At 38.7% G+C, this 26,834-nt stretch overlaps 1 protein-coding gene across 4 annotated transcripts in view; it reads right to left on the bottom strand.

Annotated features, from left to right (window-relative positions):
- The window catches only part of LOC130917360 (nectin-1-like), a 588,953-nt gene that overhangs the window by 51,996 nt on the left and 510,123 nt on the right, over positions 1 to 26,834 (bottom strand). For 3 of the 4 annotated variants that reach the window (XM_057838682.1, XM_057838684.1, XM_057838683.1), the window contains one exon: positions 26,027 to 26,128. In XM_057838682.1, coding sequence (XP_057694665.1) covers positions 26,027 to 26,128 — 102 coding nt within the window. Of the gene's footprint in view, positions 1 to 6,222; positions 6,410 to 26,026; positions 26,129 to 26,834 lie in introns of all 4 variants that reach the window. The other variant, XM_057838685.1, reaches the window with a different exon arrangement.

Raw genomic sequence — 26,834 nt, 5'->3', positions numbered from 1 at the left:
TCGCACCTGAGTATAAGTCGTACCAGCCCAAAAATGTGCAATGAAGAGGGGAAAAAAACATATATGTCACACCGGAGTATAAGTCGCATTTTTCGGGGGAAATTTACTTGTTAAAATCCAACACATAGTACAGATATGTCATCTTAAATGACAATTTAAAATAAAAATACAATATAAAGTGGCTAGAATTTCTTGCCGGAACTCCACGTCGTGAAGGTCACCACAGAGCCAGAAATTGTATGTATTTATTTATTTATTCTTTCATTTGGGGGGGGGGGGGGGTCAAACCTCTTAAACTACTAAAATGCAAAGAAAACTGTTTAAGCGCAGTTATTTCCATAACCAGTGTTGTCAGTAACGCGTTACAACTCGTTACTTTCTTCAGTAACGAGTAATCTAACGCGTTCATTTTTCCAAGCCAGTAATACGATTAAAGTAAGTTTCCCTAGTGCCTGTGCGTTATTTTGTTTTTGCCTCATAATGTATGTAGAATAAAGAATACTGTAGTCATGTACGAAGAGCATTTCTCATCGGGGGAAAAAAAAAAACGGGTCACGTGTATTACGATGCTGTTTGAGGCTGTCTGCCACGGCGGTCAACAACATAGCATTCTGACGAGGTAGCGAGGCTAACAGTGAAAGGCAGGATATATACCGCAAATGGATGCCTTTGCTCACTGGAAATACAGCCATTACTTCACATTTCCGTCCAGTAAAGATGACAAAAATATCTCCGTGCGTTGCAAACTTTACGCTGGCTGAAAATGACTGTCGGTCGCTAAATCAACAAAGAAGCACTTGGAATTACAGTACAACGCGACAAAACTCGAAACAGGTTACAAGACAGCCAGCACTTCTACAGTTTGTAACCAGCCTTTATGCACATTTTATTGTCAGTGTTTGTAACCATAGGCGGAGTTTTACTTTTGTGGGGCTGGGGGCAAAGCATGTTGATGACTGAAACAAAAGTCAAAAGTTTGGACACGCCTAAACGTTTTTACGTTTTATATACTACTATTGTAAATCCTCTCTGAATACATCAAAACTATGAACGAACATGTGGAATGTCAAAAAAAGGTGAAATAACTGAAAACAGGTTTTATATTCTACATTCTTCAAAGTATCCACCTTTGAGGTGTCGCCAAACTTTTGGCCAATACTGTTCATATACATATATATAAAACTGTTCAAGCTCAGTTGTTGTTGGTTGCGTTTGAAAGCTTAGGTTTACAGTAATTCTAAATACCCATCTTGCCTCCACAGGTGTAGTTTTGGCTTAGCAAAGCAAAAGCTAGTGTCTTAGGTGCTAGTCACATGATCTGCTCGAAAAATTTATTGCTTTACAAGTTTTATAGACAATATTTTAACAGCTAGGTCTTTATTTTAAAGGGGAAGTTCAGAATTTTTGACAATCGGCTTTATCTTGGAGTTAGCGGGGGTTTATTTAGTCGTTGGGGGTTGATTTGAACAAATTCCGTGCAGTTTGTCAGTTATTTGTTAGTTTTAGGGCTCCGGGGTGGCTAAGCTAGCGCGAGTCAATGGTGGTTGAAATCAACTCCATCGACTAATCAAACCCCCGCTAACTCAAAGATAAAGCCTTATGCGAAAAATTCAATTACATGCGATGACATATTTTTGTTGTCATTTTTATGTTGAGGCAGCAAAAGGAGAAAAATTGGTAAAAAGTAACTGATAAGTTACTTTTAAAGTAACTTAGTTACTTTGATAATAAAGTAATCGGTAAAGTAACTAGATTACTTTTTTGAGGTGTAATCAGTAAGCAGTAATTAAATTACTTTTTTAAGTAATCTGTGACAACACTGTCCATAACTGATTTTCATTCAAAATAATATTTTTTCAATGATTTGCAAAATAAAAGTTAACAAAAACAGCAATAACCCCAACCTCCATCTCCTAATTTTTATTTTCCCTCATTTCCTCACATACTAAATGCCAAATCTCAATTTTAACTACTTAAGAACGTAGGATGTATATTAAAATTGAAGTTTATGTAAACACTTACTTATTGTTTTTTTTTTTAATAATAAAGATATAGGTAACATTCAGAAAAATAAGTACAAATGACTTATATTATGCAGAGTGAAATGGAATATATTTGGAAGGTCGCGCAAACATTCACTTTTTTAAATCATAAAGAAATGAATAAGTAGCCTAACATAAATAAACAAATATAAGTACAAAGCGCACATTGATAGCTAAGATGTTCTGAACCACCTCATCAGAGCAAATAAAACTAAATATGATAAATAAGCCTCCTCAACTCTTTCGTTGCTCTTAAAGATTTGATACATTTTATGTTACATTTTCCTTTTTTTGTCGCATTACTTCAACAAATTTTTTTTTTGCTGTTCCAGAAAACACGCACATTTGAACCAATCAGAGCTAACTATTTCTGCTGATCACATGTCAGTATGTCAGCCAATTGAACGGATAAATGAGTCCTGGCGTTATGCTTTGCTGTGTGCATTCGCACATTGACGTGACTCATCGTCAGACTGTGGAAACCTCCATGCCGTCCGTGGATTAAATAAATAATAAATATTGGTGGAAACGGATTACGCTACATAAGCACTTTATTATGCTTGTTGTTAACACTTGAATATGTAAATCTAATATTGGTAGATTGTTTTCTTATTGGAGATGAAATGCATGTGTGGCGGCTTTGCCTTTTTTTAAAATTATTATTATTATTATTATTATCATTATTATTTTTTTTTTTTACATAGCGTTTTGACAGTTGTCATATTTTCGGAATCAAAGCACCGTGTACAGCATTCCAGGACTAAATCTTATACTGGAACTGCGTTCCTGACCGTTCTGGCCCACTTTCACCCCTGATTATACATAATATACAACATGCTAATTGGCCCAAGACCGATAATGAAAAACCGTTTTCGATATTTTCTGATATCATTTAAAAATGCTTTCATCGACCCACATTATCGGCTACCTGATAACATCAGACAACTCCAATAAATTATGTAAAAAAAGAAATCAATTTTTAAGAAATCAAGTTGACAACTTTTATGCCTCAGACATTTAGTTTAATGATTTTAATACTTTTTAAGGCCTGGATTTTGACCAAATTCAATTAATGACTTTTAATATTTCTTAATGACCCCCATAAACCCTTAATTGTCATCATTTAGAGTTGAGGTTTTGTAAGAACTATAAAAGGTTTTCATTCATATTGCTGAAATGTTTTAGCAACAAAATTGCCAGAAATGTCAGATAGATGAAATGTAACCGATTATGTGTGACTAGTATCGTAATAAATTGATCTAAGAATTGAATTGATTTCTGGCAGATTTTTTTGTATTAGGAAATATCGTATTGTTGTCCAAAGAATTGATATGGTAACGTCAAGAAGTTGTTGATTTACACCGCTAATTATCATTATATATAGTTTTTGAATTATTATTATCATTCTATTTGTTGCAGTACCTCATCAACTTGAAAAAGGACTCTGAGGATTCATTGTAGTGTTATATGTTCATTAGAAATGCATGAGGATGTTCATTTCCGCTCCTCGTTGCTCCTAAGTGCAATATAATTGTTTTTACCACAGTGTTGTTGTTGGCAGCCCTTTTAATTCTCGTCTTGGTCCAAGTCTTCTGGTCGAAAGTACTTATTAGTCTTAGTCATATTTTAGCCATTTCAAAATGTGTTCATCTTCGTTTAGTTTTAGTCACAAAAATCTCAGACAAAATTTGTCTAGTTTTAGTCGACAATTGCTCAAAATGTTTTTGTATGTAAATTTCAAAAGTTTTTGTCCATGAATGAACAGATAAGTAAAAGGTTTCCAACAATTGAACATTGACAGACGAGCATAAAATTGTAGAGTTTACAAAGAAGATCACCATCTTCCTGATGATAATATACACCCAGGGGGAAAACAATACATTATTTTCAATTAATTAAACTCACCTGGACTCCATGAACTGTATTTGAAAATTTTCCAAGAGTTTAAGACGATACCACCACGCTAAATGCTAATGCGAACAGTATGCTAATGCTACAAGTTACATTTAGTGTGCGATGATCACTCAGCATAGGACTTTAAAGGCTAAAGCAACATGGCATATCTAGCCATGATAAGAAAACAAAACTTACCAAGCAGCACCTGACAGGTACTTCAGAAAAGGTAAGTCTGGAGCCTGGAGGGCACCGGTGAGTAAGCATGGGTGTGGGGTGGTGGGGCGCAGCAGCTCACATGACTGACATCAGGGGTCCCCAAACTACGGCCCGCGGGCCGAATACGGCCCACCTCCACATTTGGTCTGGCCCCCTGAACATTTTTTATGTTATTTATTTGTGTTATTTATTTCCTGGCTTTTTTTTTCTGAGAAGAACCCAGAGAGGGTTATTTGGTTATTATCTATTTAATTAATAGTGTTATTATTATATTATATTATATTATATTATATTATATTATATTATATTATATTATATTATATTATATTATATTATATTATATTATATTATATTATATTATATTATATTTTGGACTGTCAAACGATTAACATTTTTAATCGAGTTAATCACAGCTTAAAAATTAATTGATCGTAATTAATCGCAATTCAAACCATCTATATAATATGCCATATTTTTCTGTAAATTGTTGTTGGAATGGAAAGATAAGACACAAGATGGATATATACATTCAACATACTGTACATAAGTACTGTATTTGTTTATCATAACAATAAATCAACAAGATGGCATCAACATTATTAACATTCTGTTAAAGCGATCCATGGATAGAAAGACTTGTAGCTCTTAAAAGATAAATGTTAGAACAAGTTATAGAAATCTTATATTAAAACCCCTCTTAATGTTTTCGTTTTAATAACATTTGTAAAATTTTTAAACAAAAAATAAACTAGTAGCTAGCCATTGTTGATGTCAATAATTACACAATGCTCATGGTGCTGAAACCCATAAAATCAGTTGCACCCAAGCGCCAGCAGAGGGTGACAAAACACAAAAAAAAACCAAGTAACAAATTGACAAGACACTGTGCTGTCATTTTAATCTGTTTGAGCGGGGCATGTGCGTTAAATGCGTAAAATATTTTAACGTGATTAACTTAAAAAAAATTAATTACCGCCCGTTAACGCGATAATTTTGACAGCCCTATATATTATATTATATTATATTATATTATATTATATTATATTATATTATATTATATTATATTATATTATTATTTTATTGACTTTTGTTCCGTGAAGAATTCAGAAAGGGTTATTTGATTGTGGCTTTCTGAAAAACAATAAATATTTACATTTAGGCACTCCTGCAATCGTCACACTTTTTCTGTTACAAACTGACCCGGCCCCTCATCAGAGAAGGAAAAAGTTATGTGGCCCTCACAGGAAAAAGTTTGGGGACCCCTGACTGATACGATCAAACACTGCTGCGATGTGCGGAAACTACACATACAATAAGAAAATGTCACAAATTGTGAACTTCTGACGGAAACTATGGCATATTTTCATCTCATTCTTGTCTCAACGGCAGAAAACTGGCATTCGTCTCGTTAAGTTTTAGTCTCCCAAGACACATTTTTAGATCGTCATCGTCATGAAAAAAATTGTTGGTTGACGAAAAATGTTGTTATCGTTGACGAAAACAACTCTGCTACCGCATTAATATTACAGCAGTGATTCTCAAAACATGGTACTACTTGTATGTTTGCCTCCTCCAATCTAGATCAATGATTAGATATCTTCATGAGCCGTGATGTAAGTGATTGGAAAAAATATATAATTACCAGGCGCAAGGGCAACGGAATCATTATGATAGTCCCAGTGCTATTTCTGAGGGAAGATGGGGATAGTTTGTCCTCTAAATGAAATGATTCCAAGAGTAATTGATCTCATTGGAAAATTGCTGCGTGTATTTTCAACCCACAATATGGAAAGACCCCACCGGGTAATTTTTACAAGCCCTCGCCTAGTTTAACAGGCTAGTTTGGGTTCCGCTTTCACTGCCAAACTGCACGTCTGAGCCACGAGCGCCTGAAGGCATCTCTCTGCAGAGCTCCAAAAAAAGAGAAGACGGCCAACACCAAAGGAGAAGGTGGACAGCGGGGTCGGAGGTGGAGGAGGGGGGTTACTCTGTGTATAATTTAAGAGGGAAGTCGGCGCGAGCCACGGGAAGAAAAAGAGGAGGAGGAGGAGTGCATCGGTCTGTGTACCTGAAGGCCAAAGTCTGAGGGGAAAGGCCTATAATGGCATGCGCTAGTGTGAGCTAGGCTGGATGGTTGCATACTCGACAAGGTCCCCGGGGCCGGAGTGAGCCGAGCTTCGCGGGCTGGGGGAGGAGGCCAAGGCTGCAGTATCCAGCTCCGCGTACTGGACCTCGCAGTCCTTGTGACCCGAGTTCTGGAGACAAGAAAGGGCGAGATGCGAGTGAGGAGCCGCCGAAGAGGCGGAGGAAGAAGTGCACCGGGTCCGCGTGCCGGCCGATTGCGTGGCCAATGGACACAAATGGAATCGTACTGATGAGATGAAAAAACACTGAAGCCAAGTGTGGTGGGTATTTTTAAAAACTTACATAATGCCCACCCCCGGGTCCAAGAATATCAATATGGTGTATTTGGAAAGTGTTGGCAGTGCTTCACGTTTTCTGCATTTTGTTGCAGCCTCATTCGGAAAGCGATTATATGTCCTTCAAAATCCGAACACGCCATTAAGACAAGTCAAAAATATTATTTTCCCATTAGCAAAATTATTCATCTCAGGCTCTTGACAGTTTTTGGGGTGTCAACCTGTAAGCTGAAGTGAATTTGTAACCACTTAGTGAAAAACGTGACTTTTAAGTGACAACAAGTGGAAGAAAAGTCCTGTCAATAAACACAAGTAACGTCAAAACCTAATGTGAAGAAAAAGCTGCGTGACCAACGCAGTCAATTTCAGGAAAAGATAGAGACTTAAGAATTAAAACACCAGACATCATTACTCAGTTAGACAATCTCGTTCAAGAAATGTTAGAGCTCTAAGGTGTTATTAATGAAGATTGAAAAGATCGAATTAGTACAATTTTCCTATAGAAAATTAGCAACATTGGGGGGGAAAATATCTACACGTGCTGATAAAAATAGCATTGGCGACATAAATAGCTCATGAAAATGGTATTTAAAAACAGAGGAAAATGTTCCTTTTATGACAATACATATATACAGTGTATCTCAAAAGTTAGTACACCCCTCACATTTCTGCAGATATTTAAGTATATCTTTTCATGGGACAACACTGACAAAATTGCACTTTGACACAATGAAAAGTAGTCTGTGTGCAGCTTATATAATAGAGTTAATTTATTTTCCCCTTAAAATAACTCAAAATATAGCCATTAATGTCTATACCCCGTGGCAACAAAAGTGAGTACACTCCTTAGAAATTACGTACATTCCTAAATGTCTAAATTGAGTACTGCTTGTCAGTTTCCCTCCAAAATGTCGTGTGACTCGTTACAGGAGTGCTGTCAGCATTGCTGCAGAGATTGAAGAGGTGGGGGGGTCAGCCTGTTAGTGCTCAGACCATACGCCACACTCTACATCAAATTGGTGTGCATGGTTGTTACCCCAGGAGGAAGCCTCTTCTGAAGACAGTAGACAAGAAAGCCCGCAAACAGTTTGCTGAAGACATGTCAACAAAGCATATGGATTACTGGAACCATGTCCTATGGTCTGATGAGACCGGCAGTCTTAAATACTTACCGTAATTTCCCGAATATAACGCGCACTTTTCCCCCCCCCAAAATCAACTTGTAAAATCATGGTGCGCATTATAAACGGGTACATGGATGAAGACAGAAATATATAGACAGAATATATATATAGTTTCTTGAACTCATTTGAGTCAACGTTTATTGCAGCTCCGCAGCTCTGACCATAACAACCGTAACAACACAGACTTCCCCATTGTCCGTCAACAATATATCTGTCCCTAGGGAAACTCAAACCCAAATAACAATAGTTCCTATTGTTACCGTCGTGTCGACAGCGATGAGCTCTTTCGGATTTCCGACTCACGTTCTCACTTTCATTTTACCGTATCAATCCATGGAAGAAACATTTATTCATCATGATGAAACGAGCAAGTTATACAGCAGCCTTTAAAAGAAAAGTCACATCTGTTTTGTTTTCTCCTGGATTCTGGTAAGTTGAAGAATTTATCAGATCATATTATTACCGTACATATTGTCAGTTTATGGTAATGTTTTGAACTACCAACGTGCTATGCTTGTGCTGTGTTTCACCAGTCAGTAAAATGACATTTCTGTATCTGTACACGAGCTCTGTTTTCTTGTATTCTTCTATTTATTGGTGCTAAAATTAGGGTGCGCGTTATACACGGGTACAATAATTTCCCCAAGATTTTACAAGTAAATTTGGCGTGCGCGTTATACATGGGTGCGCCTTATATTCGGGAAATTAAGGTAATATCTGAACAATTAGATATGTAAACTACAGTGCAATCACATTCGTAAATGAATGGCTTCTGGTTTTTTAAATGTAAATAAACCAATTTATTGTGATAAAACAACAAAATTGAAATAACTACATTAACCATCAAAGATAAGTCTAACTGTAACTGTAGTCTTGAAACAAATCTGAATAAGGAAAAACGTTGCAATAAAATAATACAAACTGGTAAAACTAGTAGCTGAGATCTGTCATGACAAAACATCGCTTCAATGATATCTGGCGCCATCTAGCGTCGTGAATGGGGAGAGTAGCTGAGAGTCGTCATAACAGAACATCGCTTCAATGATATCTGGCATCATCTAGCGTCGTGAATGGTTATAACGTCTAGACCGCGAATATAAAATGACCTCTCTTTTTCAATCTTATTTCAATGCAAAAAATACCGTCTTATATTCGGGCATTGGGGGGGTGCGCGAAACGTTTACGTCTTCCTGGGGCGTAACAGAAAATAATAGAGAATTACTGCCTTAAGGGGAGAAAAAAATGCAATGGTGGGTGATTTTGTCAAGTTGTAAGCCAAGGAGTTCAAACAAATTTTCCTGTTTAAGGAGGATAAAAGGTCCAAAACTGCTCCTGCAAACTGACTTGCAAATGTATTCTTAAAGTTCAATAAAAGCTGAAAAAGTTTCAGCAAAATGCAAATGTAGGTTCCATTTGCAGTCAAACAGCAATCAGGGCAAAAAATAGAAAAGAAAAATAATTTTCATCCTTGACAATTGAATCATATATCACCGCTTCGGTACGTTGGAGGAATCCAATAAATTATGAAAGCGATCAATAAAATTAAAGACAGATATGAATTTTGCATCTACACGCGCCTTCTTTGAACGGATGGCGATGCGATGCCACCTCGCTGCTCTCCATCTGCATCCATGGCAGGATTACAGGGAAAAGATTGAGGCTTTTACAGAAATGGATGTTAATAATTCACATCTCTCCGCCGTCGTCGCTGGCGTTCCGCGCCGGCTGCCTTTTTGAATATCTGGAATATTTGTCACGAGCAGGGTGCAATCAGGGGGAAAATTACAGCCGCCTCGCATTGAGAATTGGCAGACAGTGTTTTGCCCCCAGAGAATCGTCATTAGCAACAGCCGGTGCGCTGCACGTCCCTCCCAAAATCGCAAGTGGGAAAATCACATTTTCCTCACGCCTAAAAAATGGAAGGTTTCTTAGAGTACAAGCATGATCGGGTTGACATATTTAAGCTCTACTGAGGCTGAAATTTGATACATTCAATAACTCACGAGCTCTAAATGAAGTCATCCAGGGGAAAAGGAGTATTTAGTTACTGAATAAGGCCCAGCGAGTTCAGATTAGCCATTTATAATTTTTTTTTTTTTTTTTTTTTTTAATCATAACTGCCAAAGCAGCAGTTTGAACACAATAGTTGTTTTGGCTTATAACACAACAGTTTCTTTTAAAGAGGAGTGCAAGAGCAGAAACTGCTTTTTCAGTCTTGTCTGTGTTTTCCGCCATATAAAAAGGGCGGACAAACAAAACACAACAACAAAACAAAAACATTAAGTTGCAGTAATTTTCCTATCCTATTTAATCCATTCTCTACCTTTGACAGCAGTAGACATGTAATCCATTTTGACTCGGATCTCTGCAAACCTTACCAGTCAACATGGATTGGACATACCGTAATTTCCCGAATATAAGGCGCACCCATGTATAACGCGCACCCCAAATTTACTTGTAAAATCTAGGGAAAATTATTGTACGCGTGTATAACGCGCACCCTAATTTTAGCACCAATAAATAGATGAATACAAGAAAACAGAGCTCGTGTACAGATACAGAAATGTCATTTTACTGACTGGTGAAACACAGCACAAGCATAGCACATTGGTAGTTCAAAACATTACCGTAAAGTGACAATATGTACGGTAATAATATGATCTGATAACATCTTGTACTTACCAGAATCCAGGAGAAAACAAAACAGATGTGACTTTTCTTTTAAAGGCTGCTGTATAACTTGCTCGTTTCACCATGATGAATAAATGTTTCCTCCATGGATTGATACGGTAAAATGAAAGTGAAAACGTAAGTCGGAAATCTGAGAGAGCTCATCGCTGTCGACTCGACAGTAACAATAGGAACTATTGTTATTTGGATTTAAGTTTCCCCAGGGACAGATATACAGTGGGGCAAATAAAAGTATTTATTAAACCACTAATTGTGCAAGTTCTCCCACTTGAAAATATTAGAGGCCTGTAATTGTCAACATGGGTAAACCTTAACCATGAGAGACAGAATGTGTGAAAAAAAAACAGAAAATCACATTGTTTGAATTTTAAATAACTTATTTTCAAATCATTGTGGAAAATAAGTATTTGTTCGATACCAAAAGTTCATCTCAATACTCTGTTATGTACCCTTTGTTGGCAATAACGGAGGTCAAACGTTTTCTGTAACTCTTCACAAGCTTGGCCCATTCCTCCATGCAGATCTCCTCTAGAGCAGTGATGTTTTGGGGCCGTTGTTGGGCAACACGGACATTCAACTCCCTCCCAGGGGTCGTGTTAACCGAATATTTTCCGTTGTTGACCGATTTTTTAAAACGGTGACAGAAAAAACTGAAGTCCATCTGTCATTTTGATAGGTTGCAATTCACACCCCAGACCACAGGGTGGCGAGTGAGCATATTAATTAGCTATTCTCTCTCATGATGCATGACGTCGTTGGCCTTACTCGGAAAAATGTCAAGGCAACTGAGTGTCCAAAGTTTCTTCAAAAAGCCCCAAAACGATGATGGTGTTGATAAAAGAGGTGAAAAAACAGGGACTGCACAAGCGGGCACGCAATTCAAGTCCATGCGCACCAGGAGGAAGGTGTAAGACTCCGTTCAGGCCACAGCAGGTGAACTGTTAATTTCATTGTTCCATAAGTAGCCTACCTACTGGGGCCACAGTCAGCTGTTTTTGTCACTGCGGAGAAAAAGTTACATATTCATCTGCTTGATGTGTGATGGCACGGTTTGGATTCTCTGTTAAGCTTGTTCGGACAGAATATTAATTTAAAATGAATGAAAACTAAATACTATTGAATATGTTGAAGCGGTATGCAATGTTAAGAGTCTTGTTAGCTCGAATTGCTGTGTCCAGCCGCTGTAGCTCTGCTGCTCTCAGTGAACTCTCTATTCAAGCCGGAACGCATGCCTCTGTCACGTGACTGTGTCGTAGCCGGTAACGCGCTCGGCCAAATGCCAAACAAACGATCATCACAATGTCATTATCATCATTTTAAAAATTTAAGTGACGGGTAAAAATAGATTATGACCGGATTTTTATGACCCTGTCAGTCAAAATGACAGACAACGAAAAAGTCTAGCGCAACCTCTGCTCCCTCCGCAGATTTTCGATGGGGTTGAGACCTGAAGACTGGCTAGGCCATTCCAGGACCTTGAAATGCTTCTTACGAAGCCACTCAATTGTTGCCCTGGCTGTGTGTTTAGGATCATTGCCATGCTGAAAGACCCAGCCACGTCTCATCTTCAATGCCCTTGCTGATGGAAGGAGATTTTCACTCAAAATCTCGCGATACATGGCCACATTCATTCTTTCCTTTACACAGATCAGTCGTCCTGGTCCCTTTGCAGAAAAACAGCCCCAAAGCATGATGTTTCCACCCCCATGCTTCACAGTGGTTATGGTGCAATTCAGTGTTCTTTTTCCTCCAAACAAGAGAACCTGTGTTTCTACCAAAAAGTTCTATTTTGGTTTCATCTGACCATAATACATTCTCCCAGTCCTCTTCTGGATCATCCAATTGCTCTCTAGCGAACCGCAGACGGGCCTGGAAGTGTACTTTCTTCAGCAGGGGGACACGTCTCGCAGTGCAGGATTTGAGTCCCTGGCGGCGCATTGTGTTACTGATAGTAGCCTTTGTTACTGTGGTCCCAGCTCTCTATAGGTCATTCACTAGGTCCCCCCATGTGGTTCTGGTATTTTTGCTCCCCGTTCTTGTCATCATTTGACGCCACAGGGTGAGGAGGGAGTTGAATGTCTGTGTTGCCCAAAGACCTTCCATCAACAGGGCATTGAGGATGAGACGTGGCTGGGTCTTTCAGCATGACAATGATCCCAAACACACAGCCAGGGCAACAAAGGAGTGGCTTTGTTAGAAGCATTTCAAGGTCCTGGAGTGGTCTAGCCAGTCTCCAGATCTCAACCCCATAGAAAATCTCTGGAGGGAGTTGAAAGTCCGTGTTGCCCAACGACAGCCCCAAAACATCACTGCTCTAGAGGAGATCTGCATGGAGGAATGGGCCAAAATACCAGCAACGGTGTGTGAAAAGCTTGTGAAGAGTCACAGAAAATGTTTGCCCTCTGTTATTGCCTACAAAGGGTACATAACAAAGTATTGAGATGTACTTTTGGTATAGACCAAATACTTATTTTCCACCATGATTTGCAAATAAATTCTTTAAAAATCAAAAAATGTGATTTTCTGTTTTTTTTCCACATCGTCTCTCAAGGTTGAGTTTTTACCCATGTTGACAATTACAGGGCTCTCTAATATTTTCAAGTGGGAGAACTTGCACAATTAGTGGTTGACTAAATACTTATTTGCCCCACTGTAGTTGACGGACACAGAAAGTCTGTGTTGTGTTACGTTTGCTATTGTCCGAGTTGCGGAGCTACAATAAACGTTGACTCAAATGAGTTCAAGAAACTAAATTCTGTGCTTTATGAAGAGTGAAAAAAGCAGAATTTAACACAGATGAAATAATTCGACCAATCACAGTGAAGTATTACCGTGTAGCGAGTTATAACAGAATTCACCGGCGGAACTTATGTTGGCACGTTGTATAGTTCCCGGAGGGAGGTATTTTGTTGAGGGAGCAGCCAGATTCCGCGGGTTGCATATGAGCATATGAGACAGACATTGCTACGGTATTTTGTTGCAGCCTAAATGTCAATAAAGCAACGCGGATGAGCTACGTTGTTTGATACTCCACCTCCGACTCCTTCCCTAGCTCGCCACAACCGAAACAAAATGGTGACGTACCGTAATGGTCGGCAACGGATCGCCGCATATGTTTCTTCAACACAACATGGCCGTGTCAAAAAAAAAAAAAAAAAAAAAATCGGCCTTTGTATATATATATATATATATATATATATATATATATATGTATGTATACAGTGGGGAGAACAAGTATTTGATACACTGCCAATGGGAAAACCCATTAGCAGTGTATCAAATACTTGTTCTCCCCACTGTATATATAATATATATATATATTTTTTTGTCTCCATCCCTGTACCCGTTTATATTGCGCACCATGATTTTACAAGTTGATTTTGGGGAGAAAAAAAAAAGTGCTCGTTATATTCAGGAAATTACGGTATATCGCCGTCAAAGGCAGCAAAAGAGTTAGGGTCATGATATAAAAATAATGAAATAGCCGAATGATGCCTAGAGGCCTGGCAACTTTTAGCATTTTTTTTTTTTTTTGAATGTTTTTTTGACTTTTCAATTTAGAATTAATTCAAACTTGGTGGGCTTCATGCAAGTGCGTAAGTTTGGTCTCAAGATTGGTAGGGACCATATAACAGCATAACATGCATGAACACTTTTCTGGGGGGGACGGTACATTAATAAGACCATACAGATATACAGTGATATGAACCTAATTAGTTGATCATTGCAAAATAAATCTGTATTATACTTACTTTCATATGTATTGGTTCAAGTTATACACCGTTCGATTCAAACATTTATTTTCAAAAACTACTAAAAAAACATTTTCAAAACTTCCAGAAGAAATGTCTGGATTTTATTTGCAAATTTAAAGAGCAACATTTGAACACAAATTACATAACATACTCAATACAAACTTGTTAATAATATATAAACCATCCAGAAATACAAAAAAAATAAACATTTGCCACTCAACATTGTCCGTCTAAATAAAGAAATTAAATATAACTGAAAAAATGTCTAAGTCAGGAAATAACAAAAAAAAAAAAAAAAAAAAAATATGGAGCTTTCCTTTAGGTAAAACACTACTGCTTTTGTTCACAAGCACAGCCAAACTCATAAAAAAAAAAAAAAAAAAAAAAAAAAAAAAAGCTATAGTGGCTGCTGCTGGCCGAAAAAAAACGTCTAGTATCACTTCCCTGTGAAAGGGGTGGAGGAGGCGGCATGTTGTCGACATGTATTTCTGTCGGGGCTGTGAGTGCATGTGTGTGTTGGGGGGGGCAAGTCATCAGCCAATCATACGTGCGTTTTTGGGGAAAAATGGACTGTCTCATTGAGCAAGTGAAAAGGGATAAATGTAAGTGAATATAATGAAAATAATTCCTTTAATAATGGTTGGGTCATTTCTATCCTTACATCATATGGGAAGACAATCTAAATCACCTATATAACAGAACTCATTATATAATGCAAATAAGGTTGCTTAAAAGTTGGTGGGGACAATTAAAGAACCCTAAAAAGTTGGTAGTGTTATGTCCCTACCGTCCCTATGCAAACCTACGCCCTTGGGGTCAGGATTAGGCCTGCTTGGCCTTGGAGGATGTCTGCGAAGATGTCCGACTGCTCATTTGCGGCAGCGGCTGCATAGTTGGAGTTAACATATTCCTTTTACTCGCTTCTATTGCAAGACCATCTGCTATCAAGGCTGCGCTGACCATGTTTTTACTCTCTACTTTACATGATAACTCACTTTGTTTGTAAAATATCAGTAAGTTGGAATGAATCAACAATTTTTGAATAAATATGAAGCAAGCAGGACATGGTTGCTCTGTTCTGGCCAGAGCAAAAGGTGCACAGGCAGGTAAATTCAGTCAGATGGTGATGAATATGTATTTAGCTTGTGTTTCGTGTTTTTGCAAGAAAAAAGAATCAAATTGTTGTTGCTCTGTAACCATGTCTTTTTTTGTATTGTGTTGTATTTCTGGCACTGAGACAATTTACACGATCACACCCAATTTCGTCTTGTCAGTGCTTTGCTAATTTACCTTTCCCTAGGGTTTGTGCACCTGTGATTTGGCAGCAAGGGGAAATATATTTAGAAATGACAGCTGATAACTACTCTGACATACAGAAGGAAGGTTTGGAATGAGACGTGAATAGATCCAGAGAGAAAAAAATGTGCGCAGAAAGTAACATTTTTGCAGGGGTGTGTAAATTTTTATATAAATGTCACCGATCCGATGACTTGCTCAGAGATCGGGCCAAATCACGTCATTTTCAGAGGATCGGAATAGGCTGAAAAATATACTTTTAAAATGTTAGTGTTTAAGGGCTACATAATTCAGAACTTTTAAGATCTTTTGTTGTTCCTAAGGATTAGGGATGTCCCCGATCCAATCACGTGATTTGAAATGGGTTTCGATCACATCACTTTCAAAGTATTGGAATCGGGTGAAAGACATAAGATTGAGAAAAATGTATTTAAATGTAATTATTTTTAGGTTTTAAGAGATACAAAGCAACAAAATTATCCAGAAGTACAAGTATATTGTGTGTGTGCGTGTGTGTGTGTGTGCGTGCGTGTGTGTGTGTGTGTGTGTGTGTGTGTGTATAGTGCCTTGCAAAAGTATTCAGCCCCCTTGAACCTTGCAACCTTTCGCCACATTTCAGGCTTCAAACTTAAAGATATAAAATTGTAATTTTTTGTCAAGAATCAACAACAAGTGGGACACAATCGTGAAGTGGAACAAAATTTATTGGATAATTTAAACTTTTTTAACAAATAAAAAACTGAAAAGTGGGGCGTGCAATATTATTCGGCCCCTTTGCGTTAATACTTTTTTAGCGCCAACTTTTGCTCCAATTACAGCTGCAAGTCGCTTGGGGTATGTTTCTATCAGTTTTGCACATCGAGAGACTGACATTCTTGCCCATTCTTCCTTGCAAAACAGCTCGAGCTCAGTGAGGTTGGATGGAGAGTGTTTGTGAACAGCAGTCTTCAGCTCTTTCCACAGATTCTCGATTGGATTCAGGTCTGGACTTTGACTTGGCCATTCTAACACCTGGATATGTTTATTTTTGAACCATTCCATTGTAGATTTGGCTTTATGTTTTGGATCATTGTCCTGTTGGAAGATAAATCTCCGCCCCAGTCTCAGGTCTTGTGCAGATACCAACAGGTTTTCTTCCAGAATGTTCCTGTACTTGGCTGCATCCATTGTCCCATCAATTTTAACCATCTTCCCTGTCCCTGCTGAAGAAAAGCAGGCAGGCCCAAACCATGATGCTGCCACCACCATGTTTGACAGTGGGGATGGTGTGTTCAGGGTGATGAGCTGTGTTGCTTTTACACCAAACATATCGTTTTGCATTGTGGCCAAAAAGTTCAATTTTGGTTTCATCTGACCAGAGCACCTTCTTCCACATGTTTGGTGTGTCTCCCAGGTGGCTTGTGGCAAACTTTAAACAAGACTTTTTATGGATATCTTTGAGAAATGGCTTTCTTCTTGCCACTCTTCCATAAAGGCCAGATTTGTGCAGTGTACGACTGATTGTTGTCCTATGGACAGACTCTCCCACCTCAGCTGTAGATCTCTGCAGTTCATCCAGAGTGATCATGGGCCTCTTGGCTGCATCTCTGATCAGTTTTCTCCATGTTTGAGAAGAAAGTTTGGAAGGACGGCCGAGTCTTGGTAGATTTGCAGTGGTCTGATGCTCCTTCCATTTCAATATGATGGCTTGCACAGTGCTCCTTGAGATGTTTAAAGCTTGGGAAATCTTTTTGTATCCAAATCCGGCTTTAAACAACAGTATCCCGGACCTGCCTGGTGTGTTCCTTGGTTTTCATAATGCTCTCTGCACTTTAAACAGAACCCTGAGACTATCACAGAGCAGGTGCATTTATACGGAGACTTGATTACACACAGGTGGATTCTATTTATCATCATCGGTCATTTAGGACAACATTGGATCATTCAGAGATCCTCACTGAACTTCTGGAGTGAGTTTGCTGCACTGAAAGTAAAGGGGCCGAATAATATTGCACGCCCCACTTTTCAGTTTTTTATTTGTTAAAAAAGTTTAAATTATCCAATAAATGTTGTTCCACTTCACGATTGTGTCCCACTTGTTGTTGATTCTTGACAAAAAAATTAAATTTCATATCTTTATGTTTGAAGCCTGAAATGTGGCGAAAGGTTGCAAGAGTCAAGGGGGCCGAATACTTTTGCAAGGCACTGTATATATATACAGTATATACTGTATATACAGTATGTATGTATAGGGCGGAAAACACAGACAAGGCTGAAAAAGCAGTTTCTGCTCTTGCACCCCTCTTTAAAATTAACTGCTGTATTTTATATGCTGCAACAGCAGATTCATGGCACATTAAGTCCCAAAACTATTTTTAATTTGTCTGTTTTACCCTGGAAACCCCTGTTTACAGACGTCGCGCAACCGCTTTTGCTTCAACCTAGCCATAAAAACAAGGTAAGTAATTGTATTTATTATTTGAAATGTCTGTCATTTTTAGCTTAGAATCATTAATTGATGTCTAATATTAAGTTTAAAAAAAAAAAAAAAACGACTTTAAAAAAAAACATTCACTCGCATATTTTAAACTTTTAAACAAATTACGTCACAATGACAAAATTAGCGTCTGTAAAAAAGTCACGGATATGTACCTCATAACTATCACTTAATTATATTTTTTTGTTAATGTTGCATTTTCTCTGATATGTTTGATGATAAATAATCGATCCAAACAAAGAAAAATTGAAAAAAAAAAAAAAATGTTTAAAAGGGTAAATATATGAAAAAGAAAATCTCGACCACTCCTTGATGTCTGCGATTTCTGCATCGCGACCCTTGTTATATTACCATGTTTCATCCATAAAATACCCCAAAAATCCAGCTGTGGCCATTCACAGCTGTGTCTTGACAGTCGGTGATAAATGCTACATGGAGTTTTTGGATCGAAAAAAGTAAGTATGCGATAATATGTCGTTAAAATCATGGCGTCTGTAATTCTGCTCTAGTGTGCTCTCACCTCCAGTTAGGGTTTTGCTGTTTATTTATTTATATATTTTTTTAATGCCCTCCTGTTCAAAATTTTTCTTCCCCCAGAAAATTCAGATTTTAAGCTTTCCAATGATGTATCACACATGCATATCGGGCAATTTTGAAAGTTGGCCAAATTCGGGGTCTCAGAGCGGAACTTCAAGTCACCTGAGTGTTTTCCGCCATATATTTGGCGGAAAACACAGACAAGACTGAAAAAGCAGTTTCTGCTCTTGCACTCCTCTCTAAAAGGAACTGCTGTATTTTAAGCTAAAACAACTGTTGTGTTTGATAGAACAATATGTTTATATGCTGCCATAGCAGATTCGTGGCGGATTAAGCCCCCGAACTATTTTTAATTTGTCCGTTTTACCCTGAAAACCCCCGTTTACAGACGTCGCGCGACCACTTTTGTTTCAACCCAGCCATAAAAACCAAGGTAATTAATTATATTTATTATTCAAAATGTCTGCTGTTTTTAGCTTAGAATCACTAATTGATGTCTCATATTTCGTTAAAAAAAAAAAAAAACTTTAAAAAATTATCCACTCACATATTTTAACCTATTAAAAAAATTATATCACATTGAAAAAAATGGCGTCTGTAAAAAAGTCACGGATATCTACCTCAAAACTATCGCTTAATTGTATTTTTTTTTTTGGTTACTGTCGCATTTTCTCCAATATGTTAGATTATAAATAATTGATCCAAACAAAAACAAGTTGAAAAATAAAACGTTTAAAAGGGTAAATATATGAAAAAGAAAATCTCGACCACCCCTTGATGTCTGCGATTTCTGCATTGCGACCCTTGTTCTATTGCCGTTTTTCACCCATAAAATCCCCAAAAAATCCAGCTGTGGTGATTCACAGCTGTGTCTTGACACTCGGTGATACATGCTAAACGGAGTTTTTGGATCAAAACAAAGTAAGTACTCGTTAATATCTCGTTAAAGTCATGGCGTCTGTAATTCTGTTCTCGCGTGCTCTCACCTCCAGATAGGGTTTTGCTGTTTAAAAAACATAAAAAAAAAAAAATAAAAAAAAAACCCTCCTGTTCAGAATTTTTCTTCCCCCCAAAAATCGAGATTTTAAGCTTTCCAATGATGTATCACACATGCATATCGGTCTCAGAGCGGAACTTCAAGTCACCTGAGTGTTTTCTGCTATATATATGTGTGTGTGTGTGTGTGTGTGTGTGTGACACTTCTTAGCCACTGTAGACATAACTTAATCTTACAACTGGACATCAGATTTCAGATAAACACATCCAAAATATCAGAACTGTCAGCAGATACACAATGCCACCACAGAATCTTTCTGGGCGCTTGTCTCCACTTCAACTAGCTGACCGAATACTGACTGAATGTTAAACCAAAAATGATCCACAGAAGAAAAAGCTTGTGAATGAAAGGCAAGTGTTAACAACATGTTAAGATGACAACCCCCACGTGTCGAACGGCCTCGGCGGCGTAGAAATGCAATGGAAAAAGTGGCTTTGAATCAGCTGTAGTCGCATAGCTCCGTCAAACATTTACATAACGCCCAGCGAGACAAACTCACACACACATCTAAACACACAATTCATGCTCATTGTTTAAAGCCCCCCAAAAGACTTTGTGTAACTCAAACCAGGGACTCCAGCCAAAGCAAACTAAAGCTGCAAAGGGAGTGGGGAGGACTGGAGCGTTCCCAGGGGTGGGGAGCGCCTGATGCAACAAGGCAGTCATTTCATGGTCAACACGCAGCGGCGTGATGCTACACTTATCTTCACGCGCCAGCCACACAAACGTCAAGTCATTACGGCGGATTAGTGGGAGGCAGAGTTGAGGTGAGCCGGCGTGCAGACAGCCGGGATAAAGCGTGTGACTACGTCGCCATAAGGAGAATATAGGGGTTCGACAGGTCTAAGGCAGGGGTTCATAAAATGGGCTGTTCAGGGTTAGACAATAAGGGAAATTAGCCGGCAAATTATATCACTAACTCCATTTATGTCCAGCTCGAATTTTTTACATCCTTTCAAAAGTCAGATAATTTGCCGGATAACACTACCGTATTTTTCGGACTATAAGTCGCAGTTTTTGTTTCATAGTTTGGCTGGGGGTACATTTATACAGAACTAGATGCAAATGACAGACACGGCGGCATTAGCAACAAATATAATAAAGAACTAGATGCGTTAGTAAACAGCCGCAATCTTAAAGCAGTAGACTTCTCAAGAAGGCTCTGTTGTAGAGAATCTTCCTAGCGAACCTAAGTAACTTTTTCTCTAAAATACTCCTAAATCGGCAAAACTTAACCCTTGAGAGTCGAAGGACGCGCCGGCGCGTCCTCAGCGCACGTCGTCTTTGAAGCGCCCTCACGTTTTAATTACGTCACCCACATGCCGTTGGTTGGCCTCGTTTTAAAGTGCGGAAGTTGCGGTTTACTCTCGTTATTATTCGAAGCCAATCGACCAACTAAAACGTGAGATATTGTCATTTAAGTTTTATAGTTTTATTGTCCTCTCAAAAAACATTAAAACGCTGCATGGATCATTTGTTTATGTCTATATTTCCATCATTTCTTGTCCTTTTTCAAAACGGAAGCTCCATGAAAAAAACACAAATCAAACGAACCCTTTCGAAGTCACAGTGGAAGCACAAAATGCGTTTTTTAAATAAATATAACTGCCGTGCGAGGTTCCACCGAACGAGAGGGAGGAGTGTTCTGAAGCAGCGAGGTGGCGAGCGACGGCCGTGTGGCTCGAGCAGCGACTTTGTGTGACTTTGAGAATGAACGGAAAACTAAATTTAGCGCAGGCAATTGTGCTTTTTGAGCAACTTGAGGAAGAGGATGGTCCAAATTCGTCATCATCGTCTTCTTCGGAAGAGTCCTCGAGTGAAGATAGTGACGGATTTGAACACGTGGGTGACGCCATCGACGAGCAGAGGTAAGCAAACTCACTTTTTTTTTTTTTGATGCTGAAAAAGTTTCTTTTGAAAGTTTCTTTTGATATTGCAAGACAAAGTTAATTTTGATGCAATATAAGTGTGTGTTTGTGTATATAATAATAAAATGTGCATATCAGATCAAAGTCGTACGTGCACTGTGTGTATCCAAGGCAGGAATTTATAATTGTGGTGTTCTTCTTTCTATATGAAGATTAGGGATGTAGCATATATTCAGCTATGGTATTCTTTCTATTGTCATATATATAGATTTCCATTATTATTTATTGCTGTATATATATATATATTTTAATACTTTTTTTCATGTACATTTATAGTGACAATGAAAGTAAAGTGAAATGAAAATGGAAGGGCGGAAGGGTGGAAAGAGGACCGACACCCCATGGAAGTGTGGGCTGTGTGATGTCGCCCTGTGTCTAATTCCAGGACGAAACTGCTTTTCGGAGTGGCATGCCTGAAAAAAATTAACTTGTTTATTGTAAATATTTTTGAAAATACTTTTTTTCCCAATGTTATATATATATTTTTTTTCCCCACAATCAGTCTTCTCAATTTGTGTATATAAATGTGTGTTCAAGAAGCTTGATTGTGTGTACATAGTTTTCATCAGGTGATGGGCCGCAATACCTAAACTCATAAAGAGATGACCTCTAAACACTTTTTGTGTTAGATGGTATATATTTTTTCACTGTTCGGTCTGCTGTATATAACCTGTTTTGACTAGAGCATGTATAAAGGCAAAAAACGCCTATGGCTATACCTGTTGTTTATGTTGAATTGTCAAATATAAGACTATTTATTCTAAATTTTTTTGGTTGAATGTTCATCCTAACATGTTGAATAAATATTACAAAGTTTCAAAACGGTTCGTTACGCATGTTTGGTTGTCAATTGGACATCAATATTAAAAATTTTGACAAAACGATTTTGGAATTTTTGGTCTTTTTGGGCCCAAAATGATGATTTATAATTGGTCAGTGAAGGAAATAACAGTTTGGACATGAAGTTCAAGGTGTCACAAAAAAAGGGACCAAACCAGGCCATCGTAAACAATTCTTTCTTTGAAATATAAAGGCAACTTCAAAGGCATGCAAAATCAGACAAAATAGGCCCAGACCTTAAAGGGTTAACTTAAATCTATCTTTAAATGATGAAACAGTTTTAAAACTTACACATGTCGAAAATAGACAGAAGGGAACTAATGCAATAACGGGAGCAATTTTAACAACTTTAACGGTTGATTCACAACATTAAATGACTTCCACACATAGCAAAGGTTACTATCTAGTTATCGCAATATCCACAATACCCCTGTGTCTGCTTAAGTTTAGGGTAAAGAATTGGGCTAGGGCCAGTTGTCCCAAAAACCCTTTAAACTTCACATTGGGTGACCTTTTTTTTTTTTTTTTTTTTGAGAAAAAAAAACATGAAAATTATCACCAGTTACTTTGCCAAGTAACTAATTACTCTTACATTCAGGTAACTGAGTTACTAAAGCAATTACTTTTTGGGAGAAGTAATTTGTAACTGTAATTAATTACTTTTTTAACTCATTCACTCCCAGCCATTTTTACCAGAGCAAGGCCCTTCGCTCCCCGCCGTTTTTCTGGATTTTGACTGATTTGAAACTTTTCCTTCATCGTTGTCTGTCTCACAAAGATGGATTATTTTTGCGTCTCTGCGGGGTCTGCTCGGCGAGCCGCTGCACTGGAGGTCCCTCTGGTTTTGCTCGGTCATCCAGCGCCTGGCCTACCAGGCGTCCTCTCGGTTGTTCTGTTCGGTCGGAGCGCCGCCTGGCATCATGCAGCCAGCGCTCTGACCGTGCTGCCCGGCCGTTCATTGCTGTTGAATCGGGTTGCGGGTCTTATAAAATGCGCTACTGCCCTCCAGTGGCCAGTTTTATTGCTTTAAAATGGGTTTGGAGCCTTGTTTTTTGTTTCTCAGATAGATCGCAAGCTATAGATGCTTCTTGTAAAAAAAAAAAAATAACGCAAAAGACGTATAAATACGTTTTTGGGACAATGAAGCATTTAAAAATAGAACATATTTATACGTTTCTGGGAGCAAATGAGTTAACGTAAGATTAACAACACCGCCAAATACCATAACTAGCAAAGAATGAAACAACTGGAACAGTAACTGAAGAAATAATTGGCACAGAACATGAATTTGGATAGTTCTTTACATCTGTAGCGCTACAATGCATGCTGGGAGGCATGTGTTGGGCAACAACAGTGTTGACAGCAGGTGGCAGCAGAGGTTGACTGTCTCCCCAAAGGGAGCAGTGATGGCCAAATAAAGCTTCTTGAAGCAATAAAGCTTTATAACCAATCGGTTCAAAGCTTCATGGTAGTTCATTTGGTCTTATGACAGTCGTATGATGCCGCTAGAGGGGGGAATCTTTGGGCACCTAACGATTCGATAACGATTCAGAGGCCCTGATTCAATTATAAATCGATTATTGATGCACCAAAAAACACACCCCCTCCCCGCTTTTAATTTTTTGTACACTACTTCCAAAATTGTTCAAAAATCCTCTCAGGCTAAACAAACTAGTATTTCAGTATCAAGTTAACCGTTGAAAACAGTAAATAAAATACTCAGGTCCCCATTCTGTATCGGCAGCTTGAAACTACATTCAATTAAGTTAATGTTGTGAATCAACTGTTAAAGTTGTTAAAATTGCTCCTGTTTTTCCTTAATTTCCCTTCTGTCTACTTTTGACGTGAAAGTTTTAAAACCGTTTCATCATTTAAAGATAGATTCAAGTCAAGATTTTGCTGAATTGTTTTTTTTTTTTTTTTTTTTTTTTTTTTTTGATAAAAAGTAATTAGATTCGCTACAACAGGGCCTTCTAGAGAAGTCTACTGCTTTAAGATGGCGCCTGTTTACTAGCACGGGAAAGTCTGTCATTTCGCATCTAGTTCTTGGTATATGATCTAACACGGCCGTCGTCTGTCTTTTCACATCTAGTTCTAGATATATGTGATATCTACCATAGCCGTATGTTGCCGTATGTTTGTAGCAACTAGCAACTGGGCGCTGTTTGTAGCGGCTGACGGTCACAGTCAGGTATGATTGTTTTTTTTTTTTTTTTTTATCTGGCGGCATGAGTTGAACATGATATTTACTCTCGGTCAGTTCGTCATTGCGTCCTGAAGACCGCGCTGACTGTATTTCCGCTTTACCTGGGATAATTTAATAATCGGAATTTGGATGTTTGTGAATCATTCTCAAATCTTCCACGGCCGAATCGCGAATGTAAGATAAGCTTATCTGTATGACACTTATTATGCCAGTTGTACAAGTATGCGCTCCCATAACTACTCCCAAGCTATGACGTGAATGATAGTTAAACACTGTAACAATGCATACTCACGCGGCGTGACTAATGTACATGTTCGTACTTCCCCAACCACATCGTGTGCGAGTGTGTGTGTTCAAAACAAAGTTGCTATCTTCACTTAGAGGTACGCTGCAAATCACAAACTGCCGTCACAATGACCCCTTGCAACTGATGTAATGCATGACTGTGTTGTGTAAACATAACAACGGTTCCCTAATAAAACGACGGCAGAATGAGGAGCTCAGAGAGAGACTTCGGTGAGACTCCGATTTGGCACGTTGCGCTCTCTCCGACCTCTCCCCAAGCGGCCGTCTGGTAAAATCTCACTCTCTGTCTCCTGTCTCAGTTATTTACGTCCTCTCTCGGGTCACTTTTAGGTTTAAGCCTAGTTTAGACCCAACAGCGAATAATCTAAGAATCGGAAATTTCGCACGCCTATAGATGCCGCTGTCAAATACATTGTTACCGGTTAATATCTTTTGGTGTAAATATCCCATAATACAGTGCGGTTTTTCTATGAACAAATGTCGTTTTCGTGCCAAATTTGGTGGATGGCGGCTTATAGTCAGGTGCGCCTTACAGTGCGAAAATTACAGTAGTCATATTTGGTGAAAGCAAGGTGTTAAATTTGCAGGTTTTTTTTTTCCTCCTTTGCTTACATCTTGGAGGCGGTCACCTCTGCTTAATTTTGGTCTGCTTGCAGCTCTAACACCTCTGACATCAATTCAACTATTATTACCAAACCAGCTTAGCCATAGTTGAGTGTACTGTAATTAATGTATTACGCTGACGAGGCGTTATCAGGCATGTTGGAAGTCCCTCCTAAAACCGCAGAAAAACAGGGATTATCTTTCATTCCCTTTGAGCAACGAGGCGCTGTATTGGAAGTCAACGGAAGCCCTTCCCAAGATCTTTAAATAGCGGATTTAACAACAAAGTGTATTTTTAAAACTCCTCTTATTTGGCAAATCAAAAGTTCTAAGGCCCTGACATGAAGCACCGATGTTAAATATTCGGTAAAATTGTGAGTCAATTCAATGGCCAGCTCATCGTAAAGCCTCCAATCGCTTTGACCTGCTGGGAACGGAGGTCATCGCGCTCCAAAAGGCGTTGGGTGTGAATCAATTCTCCGGAAGCACAGGCCAGCTCGGCCTCTCGCTGGCAATTACGACTGGCCGGAGGCAGCGGACGAGGGCACGCCCTCGTCGGAGACAACAACTCACCAGTTTATCGGTGAAGGGGGTCGACTCGGAGGGGGCCATGTCGTAATACGGCGGTTGGAGAGGAAGTTTTTGTATCTCCTCGTCTTTATCCAGATGCACTACCTGCAGGAGATGTGCAAATAATTATCAACATGTGTATCTGGATTATGTCATGCAAAAAGTAGACGGATACAAAGTTAACTTTGCCCCAAAAGTGCTTCCTACGAGAATACAGAGTTCAAGTTGGAGTGTGACATTGCGCTCAAGGGTCTGACATCCCTCCCTCCCTCCTTCCTTCACTCACTCAGTCAGTGAGTGAATCTGAACTTTGACAAGGAATTGTTTGCTTGACAGCAATTTCTACTTCAGTTGCTCGGCAGAACCTGGCATTTGGATCAAGTAAACTGCTTGCATGTGGCACAGAGGCATGATGCAAACAGTAGCAATAGCAAGGCGCAAATGCAAAAACAAGTGTTGGCCTTCCACAACGAGAAAATAAACATTCTTTTTTTTCCCATTCCTAAGCGTGTTTTTCGGGGGCTGTGACCCCAACCAACACAGACATAGCTACACACACATCACTACAAAAATAAAAACTTCTTCTAAGGATTCACCAATCCAGTTTTTTCACTTCCGATCCACTCCTGATAATTGATTCAGGATACAGTGGGGCAAATAAGTATTTAGTCAACCACCAATTGTGCAAGTTTTCCGACTTGAAAAGATTAGAGAGGCCTGTAACTGTCAACATGGGTAAACCTCAACCATGAGAGACAGAATGTGGAAAAAAAAAGAAAATCACATTGTTTGATTTTTAAAGAATTTATTT

Source organism: Corythoichthys intestinalis, chromosome 6, assembly GCF_030265065.1.
Source record: "Corythoichthys intestinalis isolate RoL2023-P3 chromosome 6, ASM3026506v1, whole genome shotgun sequence".
Classification (NCBI taxonomy): Eukaryota; Metazoa; Chordata; class Actinopteri; order Syngnathiformes; family Syngnathidae; genus Corythoichthys; species Corythoichthys intestinalis.
Note: the sequence above shows the minus strand (reverse complement) of the source record. Positions and strands in the feature narration are given on the sequence as shown.